The following is a 17,506-nucleotide window of genomic DNA, read 5'->3' on the forward strand; positions in this document are numbered from 1 at the left end:
CCCCTATTTGAGTTTTTTAAAAGACAAAAATGTACCATTTTAATTTCTTGAGAAAATGTATTGCTTATAGTGGGAAAATAATTTTTCAAAATAATAGTGACATATGCTTATTATATAGAAAGTTTAAAAATATAATCCACAATACAGAGATAACCATTTTCAAAATTTTGTGTATTGCAGAGTTGTTTTTTTCTTTTTTTTTGTCATGGATAGGCTCTCAAATGTATTGACAGTCATGTTTCCAGCTTTTTAAGAACTCTATTCTGTATTTTATAGTGTCATTAAAAATTCTTCCAAAACATTTCCTTTGGCCACATAATTGTGACACATTCATACCATGAAATACTGATTTAAGATTTCTCTGTTGATAAGGCAATTACATGGCTCTCATCTTTATATATGTCTTTTCAGTGTTCATAGTTTCCTTGTCACTGATGCCTAAATGAAATATCACCTTAAAAGGTAAATTTTAAAATTATATTCTAACAAGACTTTTTAGATACATTAAAGTTAGTGATACTGCTTTTTTTTTTTGTAAGGAGAAACAAAAGACAGAGAATCTACTTTTCCATAATATATTATATGTGAGTCTTGATAAAGCAGTAGACTGGTCTGGTTTCCCTTGCTGTTACCTCTTCTGCATTCTCTGTTCCCTGACATTCTTTTCCACCTATGGAAACCTCTATGTTCCTTCCCTAATGCTTTGACATTTTTTTATTTCCTAAAAGAACCAGATCAGAATTCCAGTGCAGCCAGCTTGAATCAAGTCTTTCTGTTCTTCATGAATAGGCAGTTCCTCCAGGCACAGAATTAGCCCTTTAGAAAACATTGGCATTACATTTCTGAACCCTCAGTATCTGTATAGGTGGTCTGGAATGCATTAAAGAGAGGCATTGTGTCAGGTCCTCAAATCTGAAGATGGAATCCTCTTCTTACTAATAGTAGTATCTGTTATTGTTACTGTTGTTTGTTCTGAGTCGCTGGGTTTTAAAAAATTATTTAATGAAAGTAGGAAATGGACTTGGTATAGCATATAATTGGTTCTTATTTATGGAAATGTATATAGAGTGCTCTTCAAAGGGACTTTATGGTGAACACCTTTCTGGAATATAGAGTATCACTCATTTTTCTATTGGTGTAAATGTGGTCTTTTGTATTTCTTCTAGTGACAGAATTATTAAGATATTTTGTTTCTAGTTCAGGCTACAGTGAATTAGCAGTAATTCATTTTTGCTGATGAACTAGATAATATTCTCCCATATATAAATATCTTGTGTATTTTAGTTGGGTTTGTTATTGTACAATACAGGTTTTTGTTTAGACCAGTAGTTCTCAGAAGTGTGGTGCCCCCACACCAGAATTATCAGCATCTCCCATCACCTGAGAGTGTGTTAGAAATACAGATTATTTGGTTCTATTCCAGACCTACTATTCAGAAACTGTGTGGTGTAGCCTGGTGACCTGTGTTTAACAAGCCCTTCAGGTGATTCTGATATATGCTCAAGTTTGAGACCATTGGTTTAGATAATATCTGTACAGTGGCTAAAAATCTCCACACTTATTACTTAAAACCTTGGGTCTGGTTTAATTCCGGGGTGTGTGTTAAGAACTTTAGCAATATTGCTTCTGAGAGATGTGTAGATAAAAGCTGTTAGCAAGGGCCGCCTCACAGGAGTTGCTTTCATCGTTCCTGGTAGGTGAGATTTTGAGAACAGAGCCAGGAGTCCTTCCCTGTTGAGCTGAACCAAGTTGCTTCAGTACTTCGGGTAATTAGCAGATGCTTCTCATTTGAGCGTATCATTTAGGTTGTGCCTTCCCCCATTACCAACATACTTAAAAGGACAAATCATGAAATCATATTTAAAACAGATCTTTTATTTTCAGAGTTAAGGAATTCCTGAATTAGCTCTCTTTCAAATGCTTTTAAGTTATACATAATTACAAGCAGCCATACAATACCTGGAAGACATTTCATCAATATGATTAAGATATATATCCAGTAGTAATTATTGGCTTATTTTTACATAACTATTTGGATAACATCTGGTTTTCTTAAAAAAGTATTTTTAATGGAAATATGTTATGCTAATAGGTATATGTATTTTTCACTGGAAGAGTCTCTACTCCTAAATTTAAATGTCACATGTCTTTATTAATATTTCAGGGGAGTCCTGCAGGGTGGAATATTAACTTTTTAAACATGGTACTATTTTATAAATGGGAACCTTTGTTTTAAAGAACTAGATCTTCTTGTTAAATCTAGGAGACTTTATAAAGCTTATTTTGGCTCCTAAATCTACAGCATGCTTTTTTTTTTTTTTTTTAACTTCAGAAGATAATTACTCACAGAAGAGGTATAACTGGTTTGGTGGTGGTGTCTTCTTGGCATCACAGATGGATCTTGTCCGTGCTGTGGATTAGGATCAGTGACTAGAGAGCCATTAAAGGAAAACTGACAAGGTTTCCCTTATGCATATTGAAAAATGGAAGATTTCCTAAAGCCAGGTGAAAGCCACTAACTTTTTGGAAATACTGTTTGTGATTTTTAATCTATGACATATAATAAATATTATTCACCCTCTACATACAACTAGGTCATATTGTGAAAGGTCAGCTTCTTATAATCAGCCTGAAGAAATTCATCCAATTGTTAATTATTTTCTAAATGTTTGTAACTCAAGAGTGAGAGAGGAGTGGAATAGTTTTTAACAAGGCTCTTAATCATATGAGTCTGAAATTTCTAACTACCAGAAGATGTGGTGGTGAATTTAGTATTGGGAATATCCTGTGATTATTTAGTCATAGGCCCAGGTGAGATTAATAAAATTGAGACAAAGATTAATAAAATTTTGAGGTTAACCAGTCCTTATTTGATGTAGGTCCAGCCATATGCTAATGAATAGTCTATATTTATGGTCTCTTTAATTGCTGGTGTTATTTAATCCACTTCTGCATATAACTTGTCACTTTCTAAGCAAGTGTACAGTAGTACAGTACTTGAACTGATCACTTTTAAGGTATGTAAAACATGCTTAAAATCTGCAAAAGGCTAATAAATTTTTTCTTCTTGAAGAACTTAGTATATCAAGTATGTAATGCCTCATAATGTACCTGATTTAAGAAAAATAAGTGAGGCATTCATTTTTTACTCTGTCAGTGGGATAGACCATAATATTACAAATCTGTAAGAAAGTCTAGAGTGTTTTATTTCACTTGAGGCAGAAGTGAAATGAAATTTGAAGAAAGAATGTATATAAAACATTTTTTTTTGAATTTTCAAATTCATTTTTTTAATTTAAATTTGTGTTAGCTAACGTATAGTTTTGGTTTCAGGAGTAGAATTTAGTGATTCGTCACTTAAAATTCAATTTTTAACTAATAATATACCTCAAGTTCCTTGGCATGGAGTTAGAGGACCTGATAAATAAAGATTGAAGAAAAGATTGAAAGCATGTTACTGATTTTTCTGATTGGATGAGAGGAAATATTTTTCAGCATTGTTTGTTTTGTTTTGTTTTCATTCTGCCCTAACTATTCATGGTACCTAGTTTTCTTCAAATTAGAGAAATTATTTCCCAGTGTAGTTTTTGACTTATTTGTTACACTAACTTGGGCTGAAAACAATCTCATCTTGACTTCTTGACTTATAAATACATGTTCATCAAGTTCATCATTGGAAGCCATTTTGTTTGTTTTAATTCTCTAGTTATCTGAGGGAAACCAAAAGCATGCAAATCTACAGAAGAGCATTGAGAAAGCTAAAGTTGGCCGACATGAAACGGTAAGTTTCTGTCTGTAGATTCCTTAATAATATCAATTCTAAATAGAAAAATAAGAACATAGAGTTACCTATGAGGAGTATGCTATTCTTACCAGAAGGGAGGTGAGTACAGCAAAGGACATGGACATTGGACCTGGCAGGAATCACTAATTATAAGTATAGATTTATTTTTTATTATTGTATTATATTGTATATGGCAGCATAACATAGAAGAATACACTCTGGGGCCAGGTGGCCTGGGAATGAAAGTTTCCTAAATTCTCTGTTCTCAGTTTTCCTAGCTATAAAATAGGAAATAAAATCTACCTCTTTGGGTTATCGTGTGGATTAAACTAGATTATATTTGCAAAGCACTCAGAAGAGGGTCTGGTACAGGTGAGCCCTTTATAAATGCTTATGTAAAATTTTCAGTCATGTTTTTAAATCTGGGCATAGAACATATTGAAAACTATCAATATGTTATACTTGGGGTTTTGTAATAGTTTTGAATTATTTACATGAATGCTGACACTTTTATTTTAAAAAGTGTAATGTTCTCTAAATTATGTTAGGGGTTTTCAACAATCACTTTACTTTCTAGTTTCATCTTTATCTCAAGTATGGACTTATGACTTGAAAAACTATTAAAGATCAACAGGCACCACTAAGCATTCCATCTAGGCCTCTGTTTGTACCACTTGATTGTGAAAGAGCCTCGAAGACCTGTCACATTCTAGAAAAGAATATACCACAGGTTTATAGTGGCTTTTCACAATTATTTCACATACCTTCTTTTATGTGAATAGTCAGTCACAGATAGGAATTGGAGTATGGTAATTTTTGTAGAATATCCAAGGGAACGTAAGTTCTAGCATAACCTGAAGCTGTTATATTTCTTTTCTTTTCTTTTCTTTTCTTTTCTTTTCTTTTCTTTTCTTTTCTTTTCTTTTCTTTTCTTTTCTTTTTTTCTCTTCTCTTCTCTTCTCTTCTCTTCTTTTCTTTTTTACTATTATTTCCCTGAATTTTATTTTTATTTATTTATTTTTTTTACAAATAGTTTATTGTCAAGTTGGTTTCCATATATTTCTTTAATTGACAGAGCAATTACCATTTCTTTATTTGATCCCTTTTTTTTTCTTAAACAGTGGCAATAAATTATAGAAGCACCTTCGACTAATGATAACATATCCATGCCCCAAAATTTCTGCTGCATGTTACCCAGCCCACTGAATCTATTGCAACTAGAAGAAAACCTAGCTGGTGCCTGCAGCTCTCGGAAGACTGTAGTAATTTAGAAAGGCTTCTGAGAATGATGAACTCATGTTCATCGTGTGCACACCAATCAGGATTTTTTAGAAACACGTAGCCACAGTTTACTAGGTATTATCCATGCTGTTGCTGCTGCTGCTGCTGCTGCTGACGATGATAATGATGATGAAGAGATAGCTAATATTTATAATCTGCTAACTGTGAGCCAGGCAAGTACTGTCCCAGTGCATTTTATATTTATTGAATCCTGCCCACAGTGCAAGGAAGTAGCCACTATTAGTATCTCTGTTTTTAATTTGAGTAATAAAAGGCACAAAAAAGTTAAGTAGCTTGGCAGGTATCTCAGTGCTAGTAACAGTCTGTGATGTCTGCCAGGCTGGGCTGTCTGCAGAACTGTCACTGCTCCTCACAGGCCCTTCCCCACATTGCTGCTTCTCTCATTTCTCATTGTGGAGCATGTATAATTTGGGTGTGGATGGCAAATAATAATTATCTTATGTTGTAGTTATTTTTTTCATGTTTATTTATTTTGAGAGAGAGAGCACAGGAAGGGCGGGGGAGGGGGACAGAAAAGGAATCCCAAGCAGGCTCCGTGCTGCCAGCACAGAGCCCAACATGGGGCTTGAACTCCCTAGATCACAAATTGAACTCATGAGATCATGTTCTGAGCCAAACCAAGAGTCAGACACTTAACTGACTTAGCCACCCAGGCGCCCCTGTTGCAGTTATTTTTTAAAATCTCCTCTGAGTTGTACTAATCTAGTATATGCTGTAATCATATACAGTTGTTTACATTTAAATTTAAAATATATGCAATTAAATTCAGTTTTTTTAGTAACAATAGCCATATATCACATACTCAGTAGGTAGACGTGGCTAATGATTCCTGCATTGGAGAGCACAGATCTAGAACATTTCTGTCATTGTTGAGTTCTGTTGGATTATGCTGCGTCAGACCATGATGCCCTGTGTATGCATTCCCTTGTACTAAATGCTAGCAAAGGAGCTTTCTTCACTTCGAAATGGAAGGGAATGGTTAAAGGCAAAAGTAAAAAAATACAAGTACCAAAATATAAGCTAGCAAGGGACCTTAATAAATCCCATCAGGCAGCTTGAAGTCTACTTGGTTTTGCTTCAGGCTTATCCTATAAGTCTGTACCATAACCTTTCACACATATGAATTGAAAACTATGGCAGTGTGACTTCTCCCTGTTAGTGAGAACTCTTGCGTGAAATTTCAAGTGGTGTTTATTGGATCCTGTTGTTCTAAAAGCTTATTCTGGTTTACCTTTAAAGGAAAGTGATAGGAGACCACAGCAATAATTCTGTTATTTCTGACTTCTTTAAATAGTTTTCAAGGTTAATCATCTTTAAAGGTTGAAAAATTGTCTACCACACTTTTAAGGAGAATTGTATAATGATGTTGCTGTAAGATATTACTTCTGTATATAGATACAATCTTACAAAACCATCTTAGAGGCACTATCTTTTTCCTAACATATGATGACATAGTCATCTTTAAGTTCATACATAATCAGTGACCTTTCATCTGTTTGAGTGGTCGATTCCACGTAGTCAATCCCATTAAATTAATCACAATATATGGAAGATGTTTGAGATTTCAGAGAAAAATGAGAATTGAGTTTGTTCTTATACTGTGAATATAGGTATGTGTATATATAACGTCCGAAGCCTAGTACACATTAGTTATGAGAAATAAAATGAAAATGTTTATAAAGTGTATAACCTTAAAACACATGGCATTTTTACTTGTCTTAATTGTACATAAAACTATTTTGAACACAGGAAGAGCGAACCATGCTAGCGAAAGAGCTTTCTTCACTTCGAGACCAAAGGGAACAGCTAAAGGCAGAAGTAGAAAAATACAGAGAATGTGATCCACAAGTTGTGGAAGAAATACGTAAGTTTATAACATATTTTGAAGGTTTTTAACTTTTCTAATGAAAGAGGCTTTATACTTCTAGTTGCCTGGTAACCGTTGTCCATGTATAATGAGAAAATCGAGCCAATAATAGTATTAATATTGCATTAATATTTCCATTAAAGAATCTTAACATTAAAGCATTTTACAGTGACAACTTTGAAATTGAAAGCATTTCAAGGGTAAGGAAGAGAGGTTAAGAAGGATAAAGATATAAAATATAAGCTTAGGAAACTGAAGAGTCAGAGGAGTTAAGTTGGCCCCACGTACAGTGACTTGAGAACGAAATCCCTCATTATCTTCTAGGAAAGACATTACCAAAAATATGCGTTTGCAAGTTATAAAAAATCAGTCTCTGCATTGACTTGCCTTTTAAATATACCAATGATGTCTTCCTCTATTTTTAAAACCAATCTCCAAAGCTTTATTTTAAATAATTTTTCTATATTTATATAAAGATACAAATTTCAATATTTGAGGAAGTGAAAGAGTATATTATAAGGGCACTGCATGTAATTGCCTGGGAAAATATCTATAAATTTCTTCACATTTTTCTGTCTTAGCCTGTCTTTTCATTTAGGGAACTTCACCAAGTGAAACTTTAGAAAAAACTAACAGTATGTGATTGAAGGCTTTGAGAGGAATTGAAAGTATTTGGTACTTTAAAATTAACTTGAGGCGCACCTTGGTGGCTCAGTCCATTGAGCATCTGACTCTTGATTTCAGCTCAGGTCACTTAAGGTTCTCCCTCTCCCTCTCCCTCCCTCCCTCACTCCCCCCTCCCCCTCTGCCCCTCTCCCTCTCTCTTCTTCTTTTCCCTTCTCTCGCCCTCTCCCTCTATTCCTCCCACTTTCTAAATAAATAAATAAATAAGTAAATAAACCAATAAATAAATAAAATTAGCGTGAGAGTAATTTGATTACAGTTAAGCTTTCCTTGATGGTATTCCTTGCAATTAAAAAGTATTTAAGCAGTTCAGTTAGTGTACTCTAAAGTTAAATTTAATTTTAGAGACAGATCCCTGTTTTGCACAACCCCAGGAGGCATTAATTACGCACAATAGTCCACAGCCTACATGATTATATGTATTGGCCCTGGTTCAGCTGATTACCCAGGGTGATTTTCAGAGAGAAGTAGAGGTTGAAGAACTTACCCGCCCCCTCCAGCCAGCCATTTTCTATAAATCAGGTAATTTAGAGAGACATATTAGCTCTTTAGTGTTGCCCACAGATTGATTTCATTTATCATCATATACAAAATAAAGTGCTAACCAAATCTACAAAATTAACCACTTTAATCAGTTTCAAAGTTTTAACTAATTATCAAATGACCCTCCATGAACACGAGCACCTCAAAGCAGTGTAGCAGGTTACTGTGAGAAAGCTAGGCCTGCTCATGATTCATCTTTAAAAGGAAATATATACGTAGCTTGTTAAAGAGGACATCAAATGTGTGTCTTGAGCAGCTTCTCAAGAAAGAGAGCTTTGAGAACAGTTTTCTTACCCAGATTGAATGCCTTCAGGTGGTTTAGTTTTAGGATCAGCATGTCTGTACCCTATAGTAGGTCATCATGAAAATTCTGTTTTCACAGTTATCAAATATGATCCTTCACTTAGTTCTCTTACTTGGCTCTCCCTTCCTACCTTTTAATTTTTTTATTTTTATGTTTTATTTCTGAGAGAGAAAGAGACAGACAGCATGAGCAGGGGAGGGTTGGAGAGAGGGAGATACAGAATCTGAAACAGGCTCTGAACTAGCTGTCAGCACAGAGTCCAACGCGGGGCTCGAACACACTAACCTCGAGATCATGACCTGAGCTGAAGTCGGAAGCTTAACCGACTGAGCCACCCAGGCGCCCCTCTGCCTGCCTTCCTGACTGCAGTTTTATGTAAATCTGGGACTTTTCCTTGATAGTGCCGGTTCTTGGCTTACTCATTTCATTCTGTCCTCTGTCAAGGACCTACAGCTCATACCCATGCCCAGTCAAGGCTTCTGCTTTTCTACTTTGTGGTCCCCATTATATTGCCATTGCTCTTTCCCTGGGCAGATGACCTGCCTGACATCACTTCTGCTTGTGACCTCCTATTTTTATAATCTTTTTCATAATTTTGATTACTTCTGTCCACTCAGGAATGGCTAAAACCTACTTAGTCCTACAAACCTACTCTGACCTATCTGATGGTGATCCTGTACCAGGGGCTCATCGTGGGCTGCAGGAAATCCGCAAGGACAGAGAACTGTGCCTGACCAATTCATGCATTGGGAAAACTTTGTTTCAGGCATGTAATTTCAGCTGTTGCCATTCCTTGTACCTCTGAATCAAGCAGCAGTTTTGGCAATTGCCTCACCTCTTAGAAAGGTGATGAAATTTGATGGAAGAAGTTGCAAGGTATATAAAGGTTGATGAAATTTCTAAAGAGTAGAATAGCAGAGTTGAGGAGGAAGGTATAACTGTAGTTTATGCTGGTTGCCTGAATTCTGTTCTCCATCTTAACCCTTCTGTTTGGTAATTTATTTGTCAACATAAGGAAAACATGTCAGTGTGAATGAGTATTATGCAGGCTATGAGGTCTAAGTGCATGAGAAGAAAATGTTTTCTGGTTTACAGTGACTTAAGAGACTTTACCATTCTTCACCAACGTCAGACCCAGATTATCTTTTTGTATTTAATTATATAGTCACCGAAGATGGATCCACATTTGGATGCTGTAGAATTTTGTAATGGTGAATCGATTACATGTGTATTAATTTTTGACATTTTTACATTGTACATTTCTGATCTTAGTAGGGGTAAGAGGATAAGGGTCCTTCCTGGCTTTGTATTATTTTCATTTTACAACATTAAAAATATTATCTATCTTTATAAAATGCATTAAGAGAGTGTCCAATTCCTCTGCTTTTAAAATTCAGAACAGATAACAAAATTTTATTCAGATGTGGCACTTCCACTGGTAGGCAAGATAGAGTAGTAACAGACTGAATTTATGCTCACACCTAAAAAAAAACACACAAAAAAATATATCAAATAGGTTCTTAAGATACTTGATATCAGACAATAAAGGATGATGCTTCTTAAAGAAAGGAAACAAATTAGGTCTTAAAATTGTGTTAGTTTATTTTAGTGAGTTTCCGGGCTGTGGCACAAGGAAGGAGAACCTAGGCAGAGCCCTGTAGATGGAACTGAGAATCAGAGAGACCAGCCACAGTGTGGCTAGAGTTCACAGGATGGCCTTCTAGAGAGGAGAAATTACACAGAAAGAGAACCCTGGGAATCTACAGAGGGTTCCCCTCAAGTATTTAGTGCATGCATGTGAGGAAACTACCCAAAGCTGGGGAAACAACAGTTTCAAAGAATTAGAAGGAACAGTGCCTGGCACTCACACAGGACCAAGAGTAGTGCCTATTCTCACCAGGCAGATTGGAAAAATGCATAATTCACAGAACATTGGGTAGAGCATTCAAGAACGTCTTGCCTCACTGACAAGGACTAATTAGTCCTAGACTGAGCTTTGTTCTCCTCTCATCTAACAAATCGTAACAGCAAACCTCAAAAGCATCAAACTATTGCAAAGTCACTTAAATGCATCCCAGAACAAAGCTAAAGAATATTTACAGGAACACAAACATACCCAGCACCCAACAAAATAAAATTCATAGTGTCTAGCATTTAATAAAAGATTACCAGGCATGCAAAGAAGTAGCAAGACATGACTCTTTTTCTTTTTTTTTTTAAATATTTTTATCTATTTCTAGGAGAGAGAGAGAGAGAGACAGCGTAAGCAGGGGAGAGTCAGAGAGAGAGGGAGACACAGACTCTGAAATAGGCTCCAGGCTCTGAGTTGGCAGTCAGCACAGAGCCCGACGCGGGGCTCGAACCCACGAACCGTGAGATCATGACCTAAGCGAAAGTCGGACGCTTAACCGACTAAGCCACCCAGGCGCCCCAACATGACTCTTAATGAAAAGAATTATCCTTCAATCAAAACTCACCCAGAACTGATACAGATAGTAGAATCAGAAGACCATAACATTAAAAGCTAATACAAATGTATTGTATATGTTCCAAAAGTTAAGTAGAAATATGGAAGATATAGGGGCAACTATATGGCTCAGTTGGTTGGGCATCCAACTTTGGCTCAGGTCATGATCTCAAGGTTCATGTGTTCTACCCCTATGTACTGACAGCTCAGAACCCAGAGCCTACTTTGGATTCTGTGTCTTCCTCTCTCTTTGCCCCTTATCTGCTAGTTCATTCTCTCTCTCTCAAAAATAAACATTAAAAAACAAACAAACAAACATGGAAGATATAAAAGTTCTGGAGTTCAACACTACAGTGTCTGAAATGAGAAATATATTGGGTTGGATTGATAGCAGATTAAACTTTTCAGAGAAAGGATTCATGTATTTGAAGACTAGCTGTAGAAAGTATCCAAAATGAAACTCAGGAAAAATAAATTTTTTCATGCAAATAGCATTAAATCCCTAAAATGTAGGACAATTTCAAGTGACCTAATACATGTGTAATCAAAGTTCCAAAAGGAGTGTATGCTGGGGTCATAGGGTGGTGTGTGTGTGTGTGTGTGTGTCCAAGCCTGAAAAATACCTGAAGAAATAAATATCAGAAGTAAAGGCTATTTTTTTTCAAATTTGAAGTAAACTATAAACTCAAGATTTAAGAAATTTAAACATTTAAGTAGTAAGTGGTAGTAATCTCATTACTAAATCTAGAGAATTTTTTTTGGATTTTAACCTCTATTCCCCCAAATGAGATTATTTCCTTTCCCCAAAGAGATTATTGCTTTTAAAACATGGTTTTTGATAATGAGAGGTTTCGTAGGATTTTGGCTATCATGTTATTGCAGAAAAGATTATACTGGATTAAAGGATTATGAGTTTCATAAATTGATTTTAATAAGATTTGGTTCTTAATAATGTAGCTGTAGCACCCATATTACAACCTAGACTAATCTCTAAGTCTGTCATAGTTTATTTTGAAACAGTTTTTCTGTTGATAATAACTAATTTTTATGTTCATGTAGACATGACTTATCTTTTATTTCTCAATAATTCTTGCAGGAAATATTTATATTTCATCATGTTAGATGCTTATTGGTATCTACGTTAATTATTGACAGGATTAGTTGCAGATATCTAAGAAGTGAGAAGTAAAAGCCATAATGTATGAAAAATAAAATTCAATTTTAGCTATCTGACCATTACTAAAGTGAGAACAGATAAAATAAGTTGTAGTAAAAATTGAATTCCTACAAAAATACTTGAAAGTAAATCTTAGAGGTACTTAAGAAATATTTTTGAAAATGCCGGGATGACAGTGAAAATGATGGCGTAAGGATCTCTGAAAATTTATCCTTCCAGGAAAGCTGGCAGAAACTGTCACACCTTTTCCAGAATTCTAGAAAATAACCAAAGATTTGCCTATTCAAGAAAAATGACTGAATCTCAGCAAGAATAATAAGCTTTAGGCTATTTTAAGTTGCCCTATTCTTAACCACTACTCTGTAGCTCAGCAGTAACCTTGAAAAATAAGAGCCCTGCATTCCTCGTATCAGAGAGAGTAAATTGGAGCTGGAGCTCTTTAAGATCTTCATTTTCCCAAGTTGTCACTATTTGACATCTTTGATGGTTCTCTGAAAGCCACCAATAAGAAGAATTATCTTTATTTGATCTGGCTTGTAGTATGCCCAGTGCCAACAGCCTCTTTCTGGGGGGCATTTGTCTAAAACAGCTACAGACAAGAGTTTTAACCCCACAGCTGTTTGAGCTGATGAATAACAGTTAAGGCAAACAGTAGACTAATCAAAGAGCTTAAAAGGAGAGGCTGCAAGACATGTTATAGGTGCCTTAAAAAGCACCGTATTTTTGGAAAACAAGAAGGCCATATGCATAGGGCTGTGCACATTCCCAGGAAAGTCCTGGGAAGTTCCTCATCTCCCACCTCTAGCAGACATTGGCACTCAGGGCATGCAGGAACTGAAAGCTAAGGCAGGGTTGTAAGTTGCCTAGCTGAGTGTTGAAACCTCCCCCAACACACACACAGAGCTGCTCAGCAAAGACCTGGAGTTTTAGTCTAGGTGTTTAAGGAAATCTGTGTTCAATTACTAACTGCCTAGTAAGTGAGACTTCAGTGGCCTCATATCATAAAGAATATAGACTTTACAGAATTTGTTCAGACAAATCACTAAACAGACAATAACAACAAGTACCCAAACAACCCTGTGAAGGGAGGCAGTATCTGATTTCCAGAGTTGCCACATTATGTTATTTAAAATGTCCCAATTTTCAACAACAAAAAAACCCTGCAAGATCTACAAAGAAAATATGGTTTATGCACTGAAACATATGTGATGTTGGGCTGCCAGACACAGACTTTCAGTCAGCTGTTTTTAAATATGTTAAAAGAGCTAAAGAAAACATACCTCAAGAACTAAAGGGAAGTCTGAGAATGATACCTCACTGAATAGAGAATATCAGCAAAGATGTAGAAATTATTAAAAAGGAATCAAATGAAATGCTGGAATTGAAAACTACAATAACTGAAACAAAAATTTCACTCAGGGGATTGATTAATAGACAATTTGAGCAGGCAGAAGAAAGAATCAATGACTTGGAGATATTTCAGTTGAGATAATTCAGTCTGAGGAACAGAAAAAAAAAGAATGAAGCAACATTATTGGAGTCTCAAGAGACCTGTGTCATGGCATTAAGAGTGCCAACATAAAAATAATGTAGGTCCTAGAAGGAGAGGGGAGAGAATGGAGCTCAAAGAATATTTGAAAATATAAGAGCTGAAAACATCTCAAATTTGATGAAAAACATTAATCTATACATCAAAAAAACCTTAAACTCCAATTTAGGGCACCCTCAAAAAGATGCATGTATAGACTCATCGTACTCAAATTGTCAAATGATAGAGAATTTTTTTTTTTTTAATGATGGAGAAACTTGGAAAGCAACGAGGAGGAGGTGATTCATCATATACAAGGAACCTTCAATCAGATTAACAACTTGTTTCTTATTGGAAAGCATAGAGGCCAAAGGCATTGGGATGACATATTCAAAGTGATTTAGGGGGAAAATAACTGCCAACCAAGAAGTCTATACCCAGAAATATTTTCCTTCAAAAATGAAGGAAAAGTAAGACATTCCCAGGTAAACAACAACTGAGAGAGTTTGTCATTAGCAGACCTGTCCTAACAAAATATGGAAGACTTTCTCATTGAATTGAAAGGACACTACACAGTAACATAAGAAATGCTGGTACAGATTACTTAATAGGTAAATATAGAAGACAGCATGTATGTATTTTTGTTTGTATCTCCTTATGGTTCTTCTATTTTATTTAAAATACAGCTGCATTGGGGCACCTGGGTGGCTTAGTCGGTTGAGCGTCTGACTTTCGCTTAGGTCATGATCTCGTGGTTTGTGGGTTCGAGCCCCGCGTCGGGCTCTGTGCTGACTGCCAGCTCAGAGCCTGGAGCCTGTTTCAGTCTGTGACCCCCTCTCTCTGACCCTCCCCTGCTCACGCTGTCTCTCTCTCTCTCTCTCTCTATACTAGAAATAAATAAAACATTTAAAAATAAATAAAAGACAGCTGCATACACAATAATGGTAAGCCTATTTTGTTGGGCACAAAATATACAATGTAATTTGTGACAGTAACAGCATGATTGTCTTAATAGACAAAAAAAAATTGGCAAAATCCACCACCCTTTCATTAAACAAACTCAACAGACTAGGAATAGAAGTGAACTTCCTCATTTAAAAAGGACAACACATCTACAGCTAACATCCTGTTGAATGGTCAGAGGCTGCATGCTTTCTCCAAGAATGACCTTTCTGACCACTTCTATTCAACATTGTACTGAGAGTTCAAGCCAGCCCAATTAGGCAAAAAAGAAATAAAAGCATCCATGTTGAATAGTAAGTGAGGTCAGCAGGCTGTAGGATACAGAAATCAATATGCAAAAATCATATGTATCTTAAATACTAACAATGAACTATCTAAAAATAAAATTTTAAAAATGCATTTACAATAACACCCAAATGAATGAAGTACTTGGGAATAGAATTAGTCAAGGAAGTGAAATATTTGTCCTGAAAAGTACAAAACATTGGATGAAACTAAAGACCTGTATAAATAGACATTCTGTATTTATAGAAAGACTTAATATTGTTAAGATGGAAATACTCCTCAAATCTACAGATTCAGTATAAAACCTATCAAAATTCTAACTACTTTTTTGTAGAAATTGATAAGTTGATCATAAAATTCGTATGAAAATGCAGAGGACCCAGAATAACCAAAAAATATCTTGAAAGAGAACAACAAAGTTGAAAGACTCAAATTTCCCAGCTTCAAAACCTTTTACAAAGAGCTACAATAATCAAGAGAGTATGGTGTTAGTATAGGAAATAGACATACAGGAGCATCTGGCTGACTCAGTCAGTAGAGTATGTGACTCTTGATCTTGGAGTTGTGAGTTCAAGCTCCATGTTGGGTGTAGAGATTACTTAGAAAAAAAAAATTAGACATACTGAGTGATGAGAGGTTAACAGAATTGAGAGTCCAGAAGTAAACCTAACTGATTTTTAATTTTTTTTTTGATGTTGACTTCTTTTTGAGACAGAGACAGCATGAGCAGGGGAGGGGCAGAGAGAGAGGGAGACAGAATTGGAAGCAGGCTCCAGTCTCTGAGCTGTCAGCATAGAGCCCCATGTGGTGCTCAAACTCAATGAACAGTGAGATCATGACCTGAGCCGAAGTTGGACATTTAACTGACTAAGCTACCCAGGTGCCCCTAAACTCAAATGATTTTTTAACAAGGATGCCAAGACCATTCAATCAGGAAAGAATAGTGTTTTCAACTAATGGTGCTAGGCACAACTGGTTATCTACATGTAAATGAATCAACCTGGACTCCCATCTCAGACCATATACAAAAACTAACTCTAACAGATCAAAGACCTAAGTGTAAGAAACTATAAAACTTTTAGTTGCAAACATAAGTATATATCTCTTCTATTCTTGGATTAGGCCACAGATTCTTGGACAGGACACCAAAACTCAAACAACTAAAGAAAAAAATAGATCAATTTGACTTCATCAAAATTAACAACTTTTGTGTATCAAGATACCTGGAGCTTGTTTCGGATTCTGTCTCGATTTGAGGTTTTTACATATAGTTTTATTTGTATAACCTTTTGTTCATGTAAAAAAAAAAAAAAAAGAATCTTTGAATAGATGAACATGATTATTCATATATATACTCTTTTTCAGGTCAAGCAAATCAAGTAGCCAAAGAAGCCGCTAACAGATGGACTGGTATGTATTATAATGGCACCAATAAGCTAATGTTAAACTTTTTCATACTTACTATGATATGAAATGCAGAAGTAATTGTAGCTAGTTCTGTTCAAGAAAAGACATCTTCAGAAATGTATATATTATTTTTATACATTAAATCATTTGGGCTACTTAAAGTTGTTTTTTTAAATCTTACTATGAATCATTTTGTAAAGTACACCATATTTTTGTAAAACCAATGATTGCTTGAAGTTTAACTTTTGTGTAATTATTCCTAGATAAGCCACTTAGGCTAATCACTTAACCTTCCATATATTAACGCAAGACACTTTAAAGAATTTCATGGAATCCGAAAGATTTGTCTTCTTGCTAATAATAATAATAGCTACCATTTGTTGCGGGCTGACTGTCAGCCAGCCATTGTAAAGAGTATCTGTGGTACATTCTCATTTTACCTCTGCAACAATCTTGTGAGGTAAATAGGATTATCATCCCTAATTTTAGAGCTCAAACTGAAGCCATCAGGAGCCCACAGTGACACAGATGCAGGCAGTGGAGCAGGAATTAGAATACAGCTTTTCTGATTCCAGAGTCCGAGCTTTTACCCACCAAATGATACTATCTTCTCGTATACCTGCTTTCATAGAAATGCCTCATTAATCCATTTGCCAATGGATGTACCCTCTGGTCTTCACCAGAGACGTTCTAAGAAATGGGAATTAGTAAGACATTTTCTCTGTGTCTTAAAGTTTAGAAGAAAGTTCACAAATAATGATGTTGTCATTTACATAGAGGTATGATTAGCCTTGTTAAAACCTGTCTATAAATTACACTGATGTTTTTCTGGTATTATAATGTAATGGTAATTGAACTTTACCATCCTGATAAGAGAGTCTATAATGCCTTCACATGTACTACCCATCCTTATTCTGTTTCTGTGGGAGAGTATGGGTAAGATTGTATTGATGCAGAGATCCAGAAAATTTAAAGTGACTGCGTTGAGTCAGAGGTGATTAGTCACAGGGTGTACAAAGATTTGCTCCAGGTTTCCTGACCTCATGTCCAGGCCTCTGTATGTCACAAAATGTTTAAGAATCACTCTTCCTGGGGCGCCTGGGTGGCTTAACTCAGTTAAGCATCCGACTTCAGCTCAGGTCATAATCTCCCCATTCATGAGTTTGAGCCCCACGTCACACCCTATGCTGACAGC

General features: G+C 35.7%; 1 protein-coding gene across 1 annotated transcript in view; it reads left to right on the forward strand.

The window, feature by feature from the left end:
* The window catches only part of MND1 (meiotic nuclear divisions 1), a 68,012-nt gene that overhangs the window by 42,766 nt on the left and 7,740 nt on the right, over positions 1 to 17,506 (forward strand). The window contains exons 7-9 of the mRNA XM_039234374.1: positions 3,707 to 3,781; positions 6,836 to 6,950; positions 16,270 to 16,314. Of these exons, the coding sequence (XP_039090305.1) occupies positions 3,707 to 3,781; positions 6,836 to 6,950; positions 16,270 to 16,314 (235 nt within the window). The remainder of the gene's footprint in view (positions 1 to 3,706; positions 3,782 to 6,835; positions 6,951 to 16,269; positions 16,315 to 17,506) is intronic.

The sequence above is a fragment of the Hyaena hyaena genome, unplaced genomic scaffold, assembly GCF_003009895.1.
Source record: "Hyaena hyaena isolate Hyena2069 unplaced genomic scaffold, ASM300989v1 scaffold_89, whole genome shotgun sequence".
NCBI lineage: Eukaryota > Metazoa > Chordata > Mammalia > Carnivora > Hyaenidae > Hyaena > Hyaena hyaena.